The sequence below is a fragment of the Gambusia affinis genome, linkage group LG04 (genome assembly GCF_019740435.1).
Source record: "Gambusia affinis linkage group LG04, SWU_Gaff_1.0, whole genome shotgun sequence".
Taxonomy (NCBI): domain Eukaryota; kingdom Metazoa; phylum Chordata; class Actinopteri; order Cyprinodontiformes; family Poeciliidae; genus Gambusia; species Gambusia affinis.
In genome coordinates, this window is record NC_057871.1 from 27,608,556 (window position 1) to 27,627,007 (window position 18,452).

The 18,452-nt window shown below is 37.5% G+C and overlaps 1 protein-coding gene across 12 annotated transcripts in view; it reads right to left on the reverse strand.

The window, feature by feature from the left end:
• Window positions 1–539: 539 nt before the first annotated feature.
• The window catches only part of LOC122830350 (protein GPR108), a 40,618-nt gene continuing 22,705 nt past the window's right edge, over window positions 540–18,452 (reverse strand). For 6 of the 12 annotated variants that reach the window (XM_044115633.1, XM_044115634.1, XM_044115636.1 and 3 more), the window contains 10 exons: window positions 9,228–9,361; window positions 7,418–7,493; window positions 7,230–7,303; window positions 6,638–6,755; window positions 5,721–5,851; window positions 4,066–4,109; window positions 3,933–3,982; window positions 3,554–3,637; window positions 2,707–2,828; window positions 540–2,011 (listed from right to left, as the gene is read on the reverse strand). In XM_044115633.1, coding sequence (XP_043971568.1) covers window positions 1,924–2,011; window positions 2,707–2,828; window positions 3,554–3,637; window positions 3,933–3,982; window positions 4,066–4,109; window positions 5,721–5,851; window positions 6,638–6,755; window positions 7,230–7,303; window positions 7,418–7,493; window positions 9,228–9,361 — 921 coding nt within the window. In that variant the 3' untranslated portion in view covers window positions 540–1,923. Of the gene's footprint in view, window positions 2,012–2,702; window positions 2,829–3,553; window positions 3,638–3,932; window positions 3,983–4,065; window positions 4,110–5,720; window positions 5,852–6,637; window positions 6,756–7,229; window positions 7,304–7,417; window positions 7,494–9,227; window positions 9,362–9,450; window positions 9,553–9,831; window positions 9,895–9,978; window positions 10,167–10,285; window positions 10,357–10,438; window positions 10,531–10,691; window positions 10,743–11,527; window positions 11,645–12,337; window positions 12,972–16,298; window positions 16,614–16,857; window positions 16,971–17,692; window positions 17,777–18,286; window positions 18,337–18,418; window positions 18,439–18,452 lie in introns of those variants that run through there. The other 6 variants (XM_044115638.1, XM_044115628.1, XM_044115632.1 and 3 more) reach the window with 6 other exon arrangements.

An 18,452-nucleotide genomic window follows, 5' to 3' on the forward strand; every position in this document is an offset into this window, starting at 1 on the left:
TGAGACCATTTCCAAAAGTTGAAAATCAGTTTCCTATATATGCAAAGTTTTACATTTTCAACTAAGAAACTAAGATTTTTTAGAAAAAAGTTTAACAAAAATATGAAGTTTGAAAAGACAAAAACTTGACCAAAGGTTTTACTGAAAAACAAAAATTGTTTCAGAATTTATTTATTTTTTAACTTCTCAAGATTCAATTTTTTTTTTTGAGAAGTCAAAAATTTTAAGAAACTAAAATTTTGAATGTAAGGGGGGGGAAAGAAGAAAATGAGGGTAACTAGATCACTGCAATCTTAATTGAGTCAACTGCATTTCCATTTACCTTAAAACTTCACAAACTGGAATTACCAAAAAGACAATTTTGAAGACACGTTTTCTGAAACTATTTTTTTCCGACACAGTCATAATACCGACACAGTTTGGGCACATTTGTAGTGCGTGCATCTTGCCAAACATTTTCAACTCCAGAGCTTTTTATTCAAATTGTTGACTTAGAACCAAATTCTGTGCATGTTCACCCACAGCAGCGACCAGAGAGCTTTCAAAAAAACTCCAACTTTATTGTGGCAATTCTTACATCCATTAACCGTCTGTTACAAATAATAATAATAAAAAAAAAAACCTCTTCATCCGACTCCTGTAAATCTGTACGGACAGTTTACCTGTGGACTCCCGGCAGGTGGAGACGGGCTGCCTGTGTGGCAAAACTGCAGATTCAGGCGTGAACCAGGTGTGACTGCGGTTAAATCTCAGTCTCACTTTTCATGTGATTGGGGTCCATTTCAAGAAATAAAAAAAAAAAAAAAAAAGATTCAAAAATCTCACTTAAACTGATCCATCCTGAAACACTGTGCAGTTCATAAAGTGTAATCTGTCTCTTCTTGTATGAACAGTCATATTTACAAATCACCTGTTACTGAATGATCTTCTACCCTGTCCAGCTGCTGAAGTAAACTGGAATTAATCAAGAGCTTCACATCAAGACCAAAAAATGGTTAAAAACCAAAGGTGGGACAAGAGGACTCAGCCGTGCCAAAAAGAACCAAAAAACATAAATAACTACTGTATATATGATGCCTGATCTGGACGCACTGTCACTTTAATTAAAGGTCCTCAAGTCAATATGGTGGAATAAGCAGGTGATCTTTCACCACTAAAGCACTAAATTACAGCAGCACTCCAAAATGACACACTGGGAGGAAACGCCTCGTCCTTCAAAAAACACAATGATACTGGAAAACATTTCAATATGCAAAAACAGCAAAATACTGAAACCAAGCAAATTAAATAATTTTTTTTTCAGTGAGAAGAACATGTACGGTGCAGTGTGATTAGTGGGAAACGAAACACTGTTTCGTTCATAACATCAATTTTTCATTTTTTATTTTTTCTTTTCACCTGAGAATGGGATATTGCATCCAAAGGAGAAAAACTTAATTTGTGTCACATTACGTTTGCTCCCATGTCACAGAAAAAAAAAGAAGATGTGGCCTGCAGGATACAGGAGTACCGTTTTTAAATAGCCGGCATAAACCTACCCGGGTCCTTGCCTATAATAATAATAATAATAATAATAATAATAATAATAATAAGCTTTGGAGAGAAACAGACGAGAAGAAAAAAAATAATTTCAGAGCTGTGTTCCATTTCCCCACCCATCCAGAAAAAAAAGAAAAAAACTCCTGGAGCTCCTCAGGTTTTGGGTGGAGCACCCCCAAAGAAAATGGACAACCTCCATCATGTTAGCCATATTTTTTTGTTGTTTTTTATGTTTTGCATAGCCAGACAGTGGGCATGAGCTTTGCAACCACTTGAAGAGTTTTGAACAGAGAGGCGTCAGCAGAAGTGGAGAGGGGGTTCTTGGTCCATATGAGCCCCCACCCCGACCCGGGGCTGGACCCTCCCAACCACGCAGCCTCCTGCTCACAGAGCGGGCTCTTTCTGGCGCTCACGTCCGTTAGACGTCTTCTTAACTTTGGAGATTCCCTCCAAAGCGCCCGACTCTGTCACTCTGAACACACACAAACAAAAAAATAAATAATTTTTTAAATGGAGAAGAAAGCTTCATGTCAATTGGGAACATTTAGGTGCAAAACAAATGAATAAAACTAGGATCCTCCTTTTCACCTTCCACTAACAATATCTGAGGGTTAGTTTCAGCTGATACAGGAAAACAATGCTGCCCTAACTTCTACTGAACTGCTAAACTTGTTTGTTAGAGACAATGAAGGACTTTCTTTAACATTTTTAGGAAAACGTGCATTTTTACATTTCAAGCGACAAAGTCAAGCAAGACGATTAGTCGTGATTAATCACAGCAATAAGGTGTGATTAATCAGATTTGAATTTTAATCAATTGACAGCACTACTTAAACCTTTGTTTGTTTTTTTTTTAAATAGCCATAAATGTACCGAGCTACTAATTTATTTGAAAACTCTGCACCAGAACAGCACCATTAAATACACCAGAAGGTTCACAGACTTGATCAAACGTGTAGAAAATAAACTGAGACAAACTTTCTTTCAAATGGTTCAGAAATGTAGATTAGGAATTCTAAACATAACGTAAAGTAAATAATAAAACCTAACAGTTCTTATGGACCGGGCACATCGTCATTGATACCCCAGATAGAATTATTTTCCGATATCGGAGCCGATACAGATATTAATACGGGATCAGTGCAGCGCCACCTCTGACGCACTCACACTTCATCCATCTCCACGTCTTCTTCGTCCAGGGGCAGCTGCAGGTACGGGTTGTTGGACGCCGGTCGGAACTTGTAGCCGGTCAGCACGAAGAAGATCAGAGTGGACACCTCCACCAGTAACTGAGGACCAAAGGAAGGTGTGTGTTTTACAGGGAGACCTCAGTCAACTCAAATCATCTCAGTAAAGATTTTTTTCCCTTTTTTTCGTGAAACTGCAACTAACGACTAAATTAGTAGTCAATTATTTTTGACGATTAATCAATTAATCAGAGTTTTCATTTAACCACTTAAGCGATTTTTTACAAAATGTTTGAAATGCACTACAAGATCCAAATGAACAATTACTTTTTAAATAATAATAAAAGCATTTTGTTGTTTAAATGCAGTAACAGAATCATTTAGTGAATTTGAACCAGTTCAAGGTACAATTTCACCATTTTAGGAGTTCTGGGTACAACATATTTACAGATATTTGTTTTGTTTTTTTTATCCTAAATGCAAAGCACATTTACAATATACTGTACAATTTTAGCTTAATTACTGCTCTGAATATGTTAAGTTCTATCAGCATATTGACTTTATTTTTTAATCTGTATATCCAGACAATTATTTGAATAACTGATTAATCACAATTAATCCAATTAATCATTTCTGCCCTAGTTTGTTTTTTTACTGAAAACAATCCCAAATTCAGTTTCTCTGAAAAGTTGAATACTAATACAAGATGATTAAACAGTTAAGTACAGAAATGTCAGCCTACAACACAGCAGGCTGAAGAAAATACTGTATCGGTCCAAAACAGAAATTAAATGATAAAAATTTAATTAAGACTCCTGGAGTCTTACCTCATAACACCACTGCCACTGGAAGGGCATTGTGATCTTCAGCAAAATGGCTATGATCCTCGTGAAGTAGATGTAGCAAACGATCTACAATAAACAAACAGATTCAATTAAAGGCAGAAATCAAACTGTTGAAACAAGATTAATGATGTGGCGCTTCCTTCAAAATCCTGGCAAATGTTACCAGGAGATGTTGTAATTTGGGTAAGTGTTCTGTACAAATTTCTTGGGGGGGCAGGTTTTTTTTTTTTTTACTAAAACTGAAAAATAGCACCTTCATCAAAACAAACTCTCTTTTTGTTTGGGTAATCTAGTTTTACACCAGCCAGAAATACGAGACCAAACTGAGCTCTGGTAAGTACAGCTGAGCCGTCGTTCTCACCATGACGTAGTAATGCCTAAACAGCTTGAGCTTCTCGAGGTTCATGGCAGCTGGAAGAAACAAAGCCCAAGATTAGAGCAAAAGAGACAAACATGGTGATGCGTTCACTTAACTCAGGGAAAAACCAACCCACCTTTCCCGTCTGTGCTGGAAGCCTCCTGTAAGTGACGGATAGACCTGCCGTCAGAAAGATGAGAAAACACGTCAATCCATAGTAAGTAGATACTTAAATGTTTTATCAGGTCAAATTAACTATTTGCTACATGGGCGAAAATTTAAGTCACAGCCAACCAGTCACACATTCATACACCGATGTGCAATTCGAGGTTAACCTTCGACCCCCAGGAGGAAACTGGAATCGAACCCACAACTTTCAGGTACCGAGACAATTACTGTCTGTGCAGAACTCTGCTAGCTTACTTACAAATAAATTGAATTTACTTATCAAGAAGTCTTACTTTCCTACACAAAGTCAGGTCATTGAAACATTAAACTTGGATGTAAACAAATATACTCTATCATTTCCATTTTCTTTAAAGTTTTATATATTTTTCTAAATCAAAATTATTATTTTTTTCTTTACTTCTCCATTTTATTTCCACATTTTCCCAAAGTAAACCCATTATTTCACCAAAAATGTTTCTATGATCTGGTTCGTAAAAATAAAAACTGTATTAATAGGGTATATTTTAATGACTTATCAGTTCTGTAAAGCTTCTACAAATCTATCAGTTTGTTAATAATTATGGGCATATTGGAAATTTAAAAAAGTAGACACATTACTGTCAAAGTGAGAAACAGTTTTTCTACATTATTACACTTAAGTCCATCAGTCACAAAACTCAAAAATGTGATTATTTTCTTATCACTGACAGTATCTACCTACGTGCTAACAGGGTTCCAACAGTAGCAACTTCTACTAATGGTAAAAGACTCAAAGTTAGCTATTTTCAGTGTTCAGAATTGAATTGAGAGGAAGCACAGACTAAAAAAGCAGTTTAAAAGGAGGCTATGTTTTCACAAAGATAAGTTGGTTGGTTATTCAGGCCTCTATGATGCCAAACGACACTCCAGTTGAGGTTAGCAATGCTAACAGATAAAGTATGCTAAACACTGCATCAGTTTAGTTTTTGTGTGAAATTAGTGAAACTCTTTAATGGCCAATTCTCTTTTTGACAACTGAAAACACAAGTTGCTGATTGTTCTGCATGTTCGTCATTTTACCAGTATAATCTTCTGTGTTAATTAGAGATGCACCAATCCAATGTTAATATCTGTATTGGTACCAATATTGAAAAAAAATAAATAAATCTAGATCGGGTATCAGCGACAAAGTTCACGATCCATAAGGCCAGATCTATTGAGGCTAATACTATGATTTATGGTCTGAGCGACGTCATGCTTTATTATATTACCTTATATATAAAATTTCTATTTGCACTTTCTGAACAATTTGAAAGAAAGACTGTTGGAGTTGAATTTATGCACGTTTCATAATAAAGTTTATTATTTACTTTATATTGGCTGCTATACTCCTAAAGGCAATGACTGAACAAATTTAAGTTTTACAATAGCTTGCGAAGCGATTGGTGTATTTAAGGGAGCTATACTGCGGCGCAGTTAGTAAATACATTTGTGATTCAGCATATTTATGTCAGAGTTTAAAAAAACAGAAATGTTTTAAGTCAATTCAGCACTGAATCAGAAATGGTAGTGAAAATTGTGCACCGGTGCATCCCTTGTGTAAATGAACAAACATGGCCTCTTCAGGCTACAGATCACACTGACCAGACGACGGGGAACAGGATGGCTCCGCAGCAGATGAGGTCCACCAGAAAGAGGATCTCCTTCCACAGGTAGTATTCACTGGAGCCTTCTTCTGTCGACTCGATGATGATATAGGCAACATTCGCCAGCACCTGGTAGGAAGACACACACATAGATATATTAGAAATGCACAAACTTCAAACTAAATGCAGGTTCCCAAACACACACACACACACACACACACATATCCACACACAAACACGTTTGTACGGCTATCTTTGAGGGGACTTTCCATTGACTTCCATTCATTTCTACAGCCTAAACCCTACCCTTACCTTTATCATAACCCTATCCATTACATACCTAAACCTAACCAAAGCTCAATACACACCTTAGTCCTAAATCTGACACCTGACCCATAAACAGCGTTTCCCCTTGTGGGAACCAAGCATTGGTCCCCACAACGTCGTATGGTTCAGGAAATGGTCCCCACAAGGTATTAAAAACAAACATACATACACACACACACACATTTGCACAGCTATCTTTGTGGGGACTTTCCATTGACTTCCATTAATTTCTATAGCCTAAACCCTATCCTTACATTTACCTAAAACCTATACATTACATACCTAACCAAAACACAATTCACACCTTAGTCCTAAATCTGACCCCTGACCTAAAAACAGCGTTTGCCCTTGTGGGGACCAGGCTTCAGTCCCCACAGAGCAGTGGGTCCCCACAGAGCAGTGGGTCCCCACAGAGCAGTGGGTCCCCACAGAGCAGTGGGTCCCCACAGAGCAGTGGGTCCCCACAGAGCAGTGGGTCCCCACAGAGCAGTGGGTCCCCACAGAGCAGTGGGTCCCCACAACGTAGTATGTGTCAGGAAAATGGTCCCCAAAAAGTATTAAAAACAAACACACACACAAACACAGTACCTGCAGAGGGATGACTATCATAAAGATCTTCTTCTCTTTGTCAGAGAGGATGTATTTAACAAAAGCCCAGCCCGTCCCAATCAGTGCCAGAGTGATGAACAGGAGCGCCCCCTTCAGCCTGACAGATACAGGAGTATTAAAACTGAATGTTAAAAACAAATAGAATCCAAACTAGAGATGAATGACATATAAGGATCAACATTGGTATCGGATGATGTTCGTCATTTTTTGACGTTCTGATATTGGCCCAATATAATCATGGACTTTTAACATATTTTGCAGACTATACGTGACTTCGGTGTACGCAGAATTAGTAAAAAAAACTGTGACTTATATTCAGAATATACGGTATTTTCCAAACTATATTTCCGGTATTTGTTTGGCCATGTGAGAGAGATTGTACATCACAGTGTTCAACTTCAGCAGAGAAGCCGTTTCAGTGGTGTGGTCCTTTTTTTTTTCATGGTAGAGTATATGTATGTGTAACCCTTTAAGTGTGGGATGGGTTAGCTGACATATGCCCTACATATGTCAGCTAAAATTTTCACAACAGTGCATCCCTAATAAAAAAAATTCAGCAGAAATAACTTACAGGTGTGTGATATAATACATGACTGCCCAGCCTTCGATAGGGTGACCCTCAATGTTGATAAAGTGGTAGTTGATCTGTGAAAAACAGAAGCCATAGACACATAAACTACTTTGTCTGTTGTGATAAAACAGAAAATGCCTCAAGCGGTTGTTGAGAACATGAAGAAAATTACTAGCACTGTGACCTACACTGTGGAAAACTAAAGATGTGGACTTGGTGAATGCCAGTGCAGCCATCAGCCAGTGGATCTTAAACACGCTGTATCTGTAAAGAAGCAGATGAGAAAAAAACTTCATATTCAAGTTATAGAAAGGAAGTTTGTGCTTTTCTCTGACCTTATTGAATAAAAATGTTACTGTAGTTGATGATTTTTTTCTGTTTCTGTTTTATCTGCAGTGTTTTTTTGGTTTCTCAACATTGTATCCAGAAATGTTGCTGGCATCAATTAATTTTACACAAGTGGATAAAATGCTGCTGCCTTCACTCACCAAAGATAATGTAGTCCAAGGTCTGTAGTGTGAACCTGGCTTATGTCTCAACAGGATGTGGGGTGCAATAAATAAAGTAGGATAGCTGCAGAGATGAGTCGCTCCTTAATCCTTAACGGCCTTTTACAGTTCAAAAGACTGTGTGCTTGTTTGGTTTGGGTGTGGGAATCTCCTGTGTCCTGCAGGTGCAAACCCTCCAAAAGGTAAACAACCTGAGAATCTTGGGGTTATGCTAGTTAGCCATCTGGCCAAGTTTGTGGCCTGTGAGGTTAGCATGATACTAAAGTCTTAAACTCAATAAAGAGACCAAGAACAGTACCCCTTTTATGTTTTGGATAACAGACAAAAAACACAGAATGACATTAAGAAAGATAAAAAGAACCTAATCAATAAAAATGTGAATGTTTGCATTGTCCTAATCAGAGCAAACAACAAAAATAAGGAGAATTAGTACCTAGTTAGATTAAAAAAAAAGAAGTATTAGCACATGTAGCGATAAAGGAAACCAGAAAGATGAGATATGATCAAGCTTGTACTTTTGATTCAGTTTTTGGAAAGCAGGTTTTCCCAGCGCTATAATAGTAATGAGGGATCCGAACAAACAAATCTATTCATCAGCAGTTCTGTTTAATGATGTTAGCTTGTGTCATCTGATATGTTTAATGCTGCTGTAAACAAGGAGCTACAGGAGCTTCACTGAACTGTTTAAATTTGTATTAAATATGCATCTTTCGGATGTTCGCCCACTTCGTACAATCAACCAGTCTTTTCTAACACTGTGGAGAACAGCTTGGATGTTTGTGTGTAAAAATCCTTCAGCCTTTCCTTTTCGGACGCTTCACAAGCTAAATATATCCTGGTGGGTTGTCGAAGCTCTTCTCCAGAACCAATCCGCCATGTCGGTGAACTTCCAGCATCAGCAGCTGGCTATGTTAGCAGTGAGTTAATGTTAGCCTGAAACGTTTGTTAAGTCACCGAACATAATGAAGATGTCTGAGTGCGACTCAAATTGTGGTCTGGTAGAAACATACCGAGGAAAAAGACAATACATAGAATATACAAGATTAAATATTCCTGTCAAGACAAAATTTAACATATTTAAATGCAAACTTACTTTAATAAAAATGAATTTAAGACATTTTAAGGCTTTAATTTTAGATGCATAAATTTAAGACCTTTAGAGGATGCTCAAAAAAGTGCTCCTCATACTGCCTCAATTTACACAACCCAACATTTTGACACCATGGCCACCAACTGGAATGACAGCAACATATCTTCATGATGCCCCTTGTGTTATGAATGAGGAGCCTCGCTGCCCCTTACTCATTACACGAGCCCCATTGAGGGACAAGAATGCACCTCAGCCATGGCTTAAAAGCATCACATGAAAAGCAGCAGATGCGTTCATAGACAATCAAAGTTCTATTACGTTTTTTGTGTCCACCTCGATATGACAAAACCTCTGGGATATAAAAGAAATCACAATTTGAGTGTAATTCATGCCATGTACCTGTGCTTCATGAGCGTGTAGACCCACAACATAGCAGCAGCGAAGAAGACTCCGGCCATACATATGTAAAGACGAGACAAGGGGATTTCGGCTGCAGAGAGGAAGCTCCCTGGGTTCCTCTCTACCACGTTCACCTGCAGGGAGGTGGAGGGGGGACATTTTAAATGAACACCTATCAGACGCCTGAGGACTGGCAGAGCATCGCCAAAGAACGTTGACTCACAGTCAAGGCATAAGGCAGCTTGAGTCCGGGCGCCTTGTTCTGACAGTAGTGGAACTTCAGGCTGTACAGACCCTGATCCTTTGGGCCAATGACCAGGAGGAACTGTAGAGGAGAAGAGACGTTAAACCACAACTATCGATATGCATCACTACATTTGGCGAAAATTATAAGTGAAACCTGTTTTTAGATTTTTTTTGCATGATAGTGTCATTTTCCCAAACAGCGATATTCCTGACTCAATCCGTAGCAATGGTGCAGTAACATTATGCACCATTGATCTACATCAATCACATAGATGTCCAATCCTGTAACATACATCAATGAGCAAACCCAACCAAACGCTGCTAAATGTTGTCTAAATGAAGAGGAAAGGGCACTTACACTGAAGTTGTATAAGCCATTTGTATTGTCCAGGGCTAAAATCGGCTTGACTGAACTGTTCAGCTGCAAGAAATTCCAGTTAAGACGCTGATTTAAAGTACAAACTGCACAAATATGTAGCCACAAGAAAAACTAAAAAAGTCTCACCAGGAATGTAGTTTCTTCCACTTTCTTAGCATCCTTAGCATTTGACTTTTCATTTGCTGGTGGTTCGTTTTTCTGACCTCCTGGGATCTCTTCCTTGTTATCTGGTTTTGGGTCTGGCTTTGCTGGCTTCCCATTTGAATCGTCTGATAATGAATTGACATCAGCCCTCTTTGTAACCTTCTTTTTTTCTAAACAGCAGAAATGGAGGCATAGAAACATCTAGATTAACTTTAGTCACTTTAAAACAGTGGCGTCATTCACTCTGCAGCAGTTAATTGGAGGAAGCGTTACAATCAGCAACACAAACCTTTAGGTTCATCCGACTTGGCTTTGGCAATCAGGAAGTTATCCTGAACGCCCATGGCGGTCACGTTGACTCTAGATGGACACAAGTCAAACGCTTAACCTTCGCACAAAGCTGTGACACATTAGGAACTTATGATCCTAAAACAACACACACCCCAGTTGCTTGCTGTCAATGAGAAAAAGAATGAGAGGTTCGTCGTTGGTGGTCTTCGTCACTGTGAGCGGGCACACGTCCGTCTCCTCCGCCTACAGAGAACACAACAAGACTCTAATCTTCTCCGGTAAATTTTTTTTTAAATGAATAACGTTGAACAGATAATATATTATGGAGGATATGTTTTACTATACAGAATACTGATTGAGAGCTGTAGAAAACCCGATGTTTACTTATGAAGGCGGGTACTCACTGTGTACGACAACACCCCATTAACTCGAGACCTGGACAGGCTGAAGCCAACCTAAAGCAGACGACAATGTGGACAAGAATCAGCTTTTGATATGATTGGCATTTATTTTCTTCAATAGACAGAGAAAACCTATGATTATTATTATTATTTTTTTTGTCTTGATAACTTTCAATTAATATAAAATATTATTATTATTATTACTACTACTATTGGAAATCTTATTCTACTATCTCAGCTGTTTGTTCCACGAGAGCATCAATAAATATCAGTAAATTCAAAAATATAATAAAAAACAATTACTGTGTGCAGCTTAGTGATAGAAATCACGTCGTTATGTAAGAGATGTCGTGAAGAAGCCCATTTCTGATGAGCATGGTTTTCTCAATCAAATAGTTTTCATTTCTGAAACTCATTTTCTCTACAAAAATCTAAAGTTTTCTGAGTTTTTTCCTAGAAAATTTATGATTTTTCAAACTCAGAAACTTCAAAGACTTTTCTAGCAAATTTCTGACATTAATCTCAAATTTTTTAAAAATGTTGTCAGAAATGTGCCCCCTTTGTGTCTACTATGGCCTACAGCAAATAAACAGTCTCTTAAATAAATTGCAAAAAAGTAGATCGGGTCACAGAACACTTTCCCCTTTACAGCACTGCATAATCAAGCATTTCAAAACTGAGCAGTGAGTAAATTACACCAGTCTTATAAATGAAGAGAAAATGTATCCAATAAAGAAAACTGCAAAACTAATATGGGCAGAAAAAAAATTCTACTGCTTCCTTCAACCTTTCTTTTTCTTTATTTTAACCTGAAAGAAAATGAAAACAAACAGACTTACTGGGTAGAGGCTGTAGTTCACAATGTCATTGAGCCACAAGGAGGACATGCTCACATTTAGAGTTCCATTTGCAAAAAAACCAAAATTGTTGAGGTCAATGGCAAACCGTGTCTCGTTCTGAAAATAATAATAAAAAAAACAAGTTTAAGATTTGTGATCACAAATACTTTAAACATACAAAAGCTAATTGGCTCTCAGAATGAAGGAGAAACAAATTTGTAGGTTTCGGTCAAAGCAAATTTTGGGATGAGTCAAAGGAAAGGTAGCAAGTCCATTAGCTAAAATCAACATTTCTAATGTTTCTAATGTTGACTTAAGCTCATTTGTGGAATACTTTAGGGAAATACGGTGCCTAAAAATAATATATTTAAGAATTCTGGGAGGTTTTTTGTCCCAACGTTTTGTGGAAATTGAGAAACTGTCTCAATTTACAACCTAAACACATGATATCAGTATAATTTAAAGCTTACTTTATATGATTATTCAGCTAAAATGGTTTATTTTGACGCAGAACAATTTGCACGGCGCTAACATGCCCACTGTCACATTTGACCCGATCTAAATGTGACAGTGGGCATTTAGATCCCACTGTCACATCCCACAGCTTGCTACTGCATAATCTCCTTTACAAACACATACATATTTGACATAAATACAACAGTGTGACACTGTGTTAACACCTTTTATGCCATTGAATTTAATCAACACACAGTGGGTTTAGTGAAGCAACGTCGATGTTCGTGGCGTTAGCATAAGCTACCCGAGCTAACGCTGACGTTACTCTAAACCAAAACAGGGTTACGCACTTACCTTTAGACTGAGCTTGTGTATCCTCGCGTTACACCCCGACAGCAGTACTAAGAGTAAAATTACTGCAACGGAGAACTGTATGTGCGGCACAGCCATCACAACACCTGCTAACGTTGACTGTTAGCTGTCGACAATTCTGCTAGATGGCTAAACAACAAGCTTGCTGGGAGTCCTTCCGGTCTCGAATCGTTACAATCAAATTTATCTTCAAAAACGATGCTCAGCCGCACAAATGACCTACTCCGTTGTTAAATAACAACACCGTCTTTTATGTTTTCCAACGTATAAGTTCTTTCATTGCGTAAACTACCAGCCAGCTTGTCGTAGACGTTGGGAAGCTGCCACTTCCTGGTTTGCAATATTACGGAGGGTTCTGACAGAGTCCTCACAAACTGAAGAACAACAAATTATTTGTTCTACAGCTGGAATAAATATATCCTGCTGGCTAGTGAGGGGAAAAACATGATTTATCGCGGCTCTTCGGTCAAAAATGTTATTAACAGTGTCAAAAAAATTGTATTGACACGATTTGTCTATCATACCTTGTATTCGTTGTGCTACATTAGGTCACGTGGTTTACCATAGGACGTTGACGTGGATGCAACCACCCCTCCACATCGTATCAGGTCTGAGACTAGTAAATAAATAAATAGATAAATAAATAAAAGAGAAAAACAAGTTTAAACAACTTTAAAAAGGTCAAAGTGATGGCAATAAAGTTGGATAACCTCACTTAAAATTCTCTTACTTGTAAAGAGAGTCTTCATCATGAGAACCCCGCCAACAAAACTGCTTTGAAACCGTTTGTGCTCCACTTAACCTGGTTTGTACAGCAACAATTTTGTTTCCCTATGATCTAAAAACAAAATTAATTAATATTTACAGAGGTCACAAAAGTTCAACCAGCTCCCCGCAACTTCTTCAAATCAATCAGAATTGGTGTCAGTCAACTTATTGGCTAAATGTCTGCTGCGAAAATGTTTGTTTGTGCTACTTTAGCTATGAAGATTACCATTACCATTACCCAAATCAAACAAAACTGGTGTCAAACATTTGTGCAACAAAAAGGGGAAAAAAAATCTTCGTTTTGACCTTCAATCTTATGGTGAATCACACACATGTGCAGCAATACAAACATCCAAGATAATGACAGAAATAGGTAACATAATGTCTATAGGTAAGCTATACAAGCTATACAAGTGATGGAGTATGGCACCATCACTTGTATAGCATACCATATGCCATCTTAAAAAAAAACCAAAACATACTGGGGATGGACAAAAGACGAAAAGAAATGACATTAATTTATATTAAAACGCAAAATAAAGGAGACCGACAAAATGTAAATGGCTATTCATTGTCTTTTTGTGTTGCCAGCTGCATAGCAACAACAACGACACGGCAGTTGTGAATTTAAAATGCTAATGTTTGTGATATGGTCATTATTGCAATGAACATATCCCAAAGTTGTGAAAGAGAGACACATATTCTGGAATATAAATTGCTCAAACATTTGCTAATCTGAAGTCAACTGGTAATACAACATATTCCAGACGAAAGAGTGAAAAATTATATACCATATATATATGGTGTGTGTGTTGTGTTCTTCAACACAACACACACACAAAAATCACTTGGTAGATAAGACATCAGTTTTTCTTTCCACTGAATCTCCATTAAGTCAGCATAAAATAAATCCTTCATAAGGGCCATAACCTGTGGTTTAATCATACCTTTCTGTTTCACAGGAAGATACCCAAACATTTTGAAACATTTATTGTAGATATCTCAGATTTTATTATTTGGGAATGCCAATAAACATCTATTATAACTAACATTGTGACATCTGCAGCCTAAAAAGAGCATCAGCAGACGGTGCGACCTCCGACATGGACAGAATGGGCAGACATGGTGGCTGAAATACCTCTGAAGTAAAAATAATAAAATCACACATGATTTATTTGCAAATAGACAGATTTACTAAAACAAGGTTAAAGTGGATCTTTCTGAAAAGAGACAGTTGAATTGATGAGACACAATAGAACAGGAGCTGAACCAGTGTACCAAAAATTAAACTGGTTCAGGATACTTTCTGCTCCTCTGCGAGTCTCTGTTCATTTCCTGTGGAACTTGTGCGATCAGGTGAGCCGCTTAAATACTGATTTTGTCTACTTGGATTATTTGTATACAAAAGCAAATGATCCTACCTCTGAAAATAAAACTTAAGACTTGAATGCCATTTTTTTTTAAGATTAGAGCACTGTAAATGTCTTTACATTTACATTCCTCTTATCTGCTAATTTGCTGTTTTCAGAGCAAATTTTTAGCTCAATGCTTTAGCACTTTTTGCTAACTTTGAAAACATTTAGTGCACTTAGCTTCTCTTACAATTATTTTTCTGGATAAATTCCAAAATCTAATGTACTTGACTGTTTTGTCAACATAAGTTAGTTTTGTTTTTAGCTAGCGGTGCCAAAGACGATCACAGACAGACACTAGGTGGTGCTGGAGCACATTCTACTCTTTTATTCCCCTGGACCAAAAACACTGCCTGTCTGAAATGTTTGTTTTTTGTATGTTTTTTTGTTTTTGTTTAGTTTTTTTTAACAGTGGCTAAAATGTGGCCCAATGGAACAATATTTGGATTTTAAAGCCTATATCACCCAACATTTCCATAACTGAGCCTGACATGACTGCCTGTAATAAATCTCTCAATGCTAAGTTTCCATTTGCTGCATCAGCTCATCTTTCTCCACCTTTTTTGACACATTCTTCTTTCAACTATAAGCTATAGGGATAAAGAACAACGCCTCTGTTGGGGACAGAGACATTTTTATCAGTTCACAGCTACCCCTCAAAATGTCTGTACTGTTAGCTGTGAACCAGGTGTGACTGCGGTTAAATCTCACTCACGCTGTTCATGTGATTGGGGTCCATTTCAAGAAATGTAAAAAAAAAAAAGATTCAAAAATCTCACTTAAACTGATCCATCCTGAAACACTGTGCAGTTCATAAAGTGTAATCTGTCTCTTCTTGTATGAACAGTCATATTTACAAATCACCTGTTACTGAATGATCTTCTACCCTGTCCAGCTATATATATATATATATATATATATATATATATATATATATATATATATATATATATATATATATATATATATAGATATATATATAGATATAGATATAGATATATATAGATATATATATAGATAGATAGATAGATAGATAGATAGATAGATAGATAGATATATAGATAGATATATATATATATATAACTGTAACAAAAACCCAGTAAGAGTCTTAATTTCCAAGAATTGCCAAAAGGCTTTTGTGTGACTTTATTATGAATATGTGATTATATATATATATATAAAATCAAAGGTCCTCAAGTTAATATGGTGGAATAAGCAGGTGATCTTTAACCACTAAAGCACTAAATTACAGCAGCACTCCAAAATGACACACTGGAAGGAAACGCCTCGTCCTTCAAAAACACAATGATACTGGAAAACATTTCAATATGCAAAAACAGCAAAATACTGAAACCAAGCAAATAAAATAAAATAAAACCCAAAATATTCTGCCGTTGATTGTTCCAACCTAAAAATCAGTGAGAAGAACATGTAGGGTGCAGTGTGATTAGTGGGAAACAAAACGCTGTTTCGTCCATAACACCAATTTTTCAGGTTTCTTTTTCTTTACACCTGACAATGGGATATTGCATCCAAAGGAGAAAAACTTAATTTGTGTCACATTACGTTTGCTCCCATGTCACAGAAAAAACAAAAAGATACGGCCGAACACACCCGAGTCGTTGTCTATAATAATAATAATAATAATAATAATAATAAGCTTTGGAGAGAAACAGACGAGAAGAAAAAAAATAATTTCAGAGCTGTGTTCCATTTCCCCACCCATCCAGAAAAAAAAGAAAAAAACTCCTGGAGCTCCTCAGGTTTTGGGTGGAGCACCCCCAAAGAAAATGGACAACCTCCATCATGTTAGCCATATTTTTTTGTTGTTTTTTATGTTTTGCATAGCCAGACAGTGGGCATGAGCTTTGCAACCACTTGAAGAGTTTTGAACAGAGAGGCGTCAGCAGAAGTGGAGAGGGGGTTCTTGGTCCATATGAGCCCCCACCCCGACCCGGGGCTGGACCCTCCCAACCACGCAGCCTCCTGCTCACAGAGCGGGCTCTTTCTGGCGCTCACGTCCGTTAGACGTCTTCTTAACTTTGGAGATTCCCTCCAAAGCGCCCGACTCTGTCACTCTGAACACACACAAACAAAAAAATAAATAATTTTTTAAATGGAGAAGAAAGCTTCATGTCAATTGGGAACATTTAGGTGCAAAACAAATGAATAAAACTAGGATCCTCCTTTTCACCTTCCACTAACAGTTCTTATGGACCGGGCACATTGTCATTGATACCCCAGATAGAATTCTTTTCCGATATCGGAGCCGATACAGATATTAATACGGGATCAGTGCAGCTCCACCTCTGACGCACTCACATGTCATCCTTCTCCACGTCCAGGGACACCTGCAGGTACGGGTTGTTGGACGCCGGTCGGAACTTGTAGCCGGTCAGCACGAAGAAGATCAGAGTGGACACCTCCACCAGTAACTGAGGACCAAAGGAAGGTGTGTGTTTTACAGGGAGACCTCAGTCAACTCAAATCATCTCAGTAAAGATTTTTTCCCTTTTTTTCGTGAAACTGCAACTAACGACTAAATTAGCAGTCAATTATTTTTGACGATTAATCAATTAATCAGAGTTTTCATTTAACCACTTAAGCGATTTTTTACAAAATGTTTGAAATGCACTACAAGATCCAAATGAACAATTACTTTTTAAATAATAATAAAAACAATTTGTTGTTTAAATGCAGTAACAGAATCATTTAGTGAATTTGAACCAGTTCAAGGTACAATTTCACCATTTTAGGAGTTCTGGGTACAACATATTTACAGATATTTGTTTTTTTTTTAATCCTAAATGCAAAACACATTTACAATATACTGTACAATTTTAGCTTAATTACTGCTCTGAATATGTTAAGTTCTTTCAGCATTTTGACTTATTTTTAATCTGTATATCCAGACAATTATTTGAATAACTGATTAATCACAATTAATCCAATTAATCATTTCTGCCCTAGTTTGTTTTTTTACTGAAAACAATCCCAAATTCAGTTTCTCTGAAAAGTTGAATACTAATACAAGATGATTAAACAGTTAAGTACAGAAATGTCAGCCTACAACACAGCAGGCTGAAGAAAATACTGTATCGGTCCAAAACAGAAATTTAATGATAAAAATTGAATTAAAATACTCCTGGAGTCTTACCTCATAACACCACTGCCACTGGCAGGGCATTGTGATCTTCAGCAAAATGGCTATGATCCTCGTGAAGCAGATGTAGCAAACGATCTACAATAAACAAACAGATTCAATTAAAGGCAGAAATCAAACTGTTGAAACAAGATTAATGATGTGGCGCTTCCTTCGAAATCCTGGCAAATGTTACCAGGAGATGTTGTAATTTGATAAAAGTGTTCTGTTCAGGGGTGTGCTGTGGTGGCGCAGGGGGTTAGCACGCCCCACATTTGGAGGCCTCGCGGGTTCAACTCCCAGTCCTGGCAACCACTGCCGCATGTCTTCCCCCCTCTCCTCACCCTCTTTCCTGTCTGCCTACTGTCGCAAAAATACGAGCCACAAGCGCCACAAAAACTCTTTGGAGAAAAAAAAAAGTATTCTGTTCAAAGATGAACAGTTATCTTATTTTGCTGTTTTATTTAAACTAAAACTGAAAACTAGCACCCTCATCAAAACTAACTCTATTTTTCTTTGGGTAATCTAACGTTACAGCTGCCAGGAAAAAAAGAGATTTTTGTAGGACAAACTGAGCTCTGGTAAGTACAGCTGAGCCGTCTCTCTCACCATGACGTAGTAATGCCTGAACAGCTTGAGCTTCTCCAGGTTCTTGGACGCTGGAAGAAACAAAGCCCAAGTTTAGAGCAAAAGAGACAAACATGGTGATGCGTTCACTTAACTCAGGGAAAAACAACCCACCTCGTAAGTGACGCATGGACCTGTCGACAGAGAG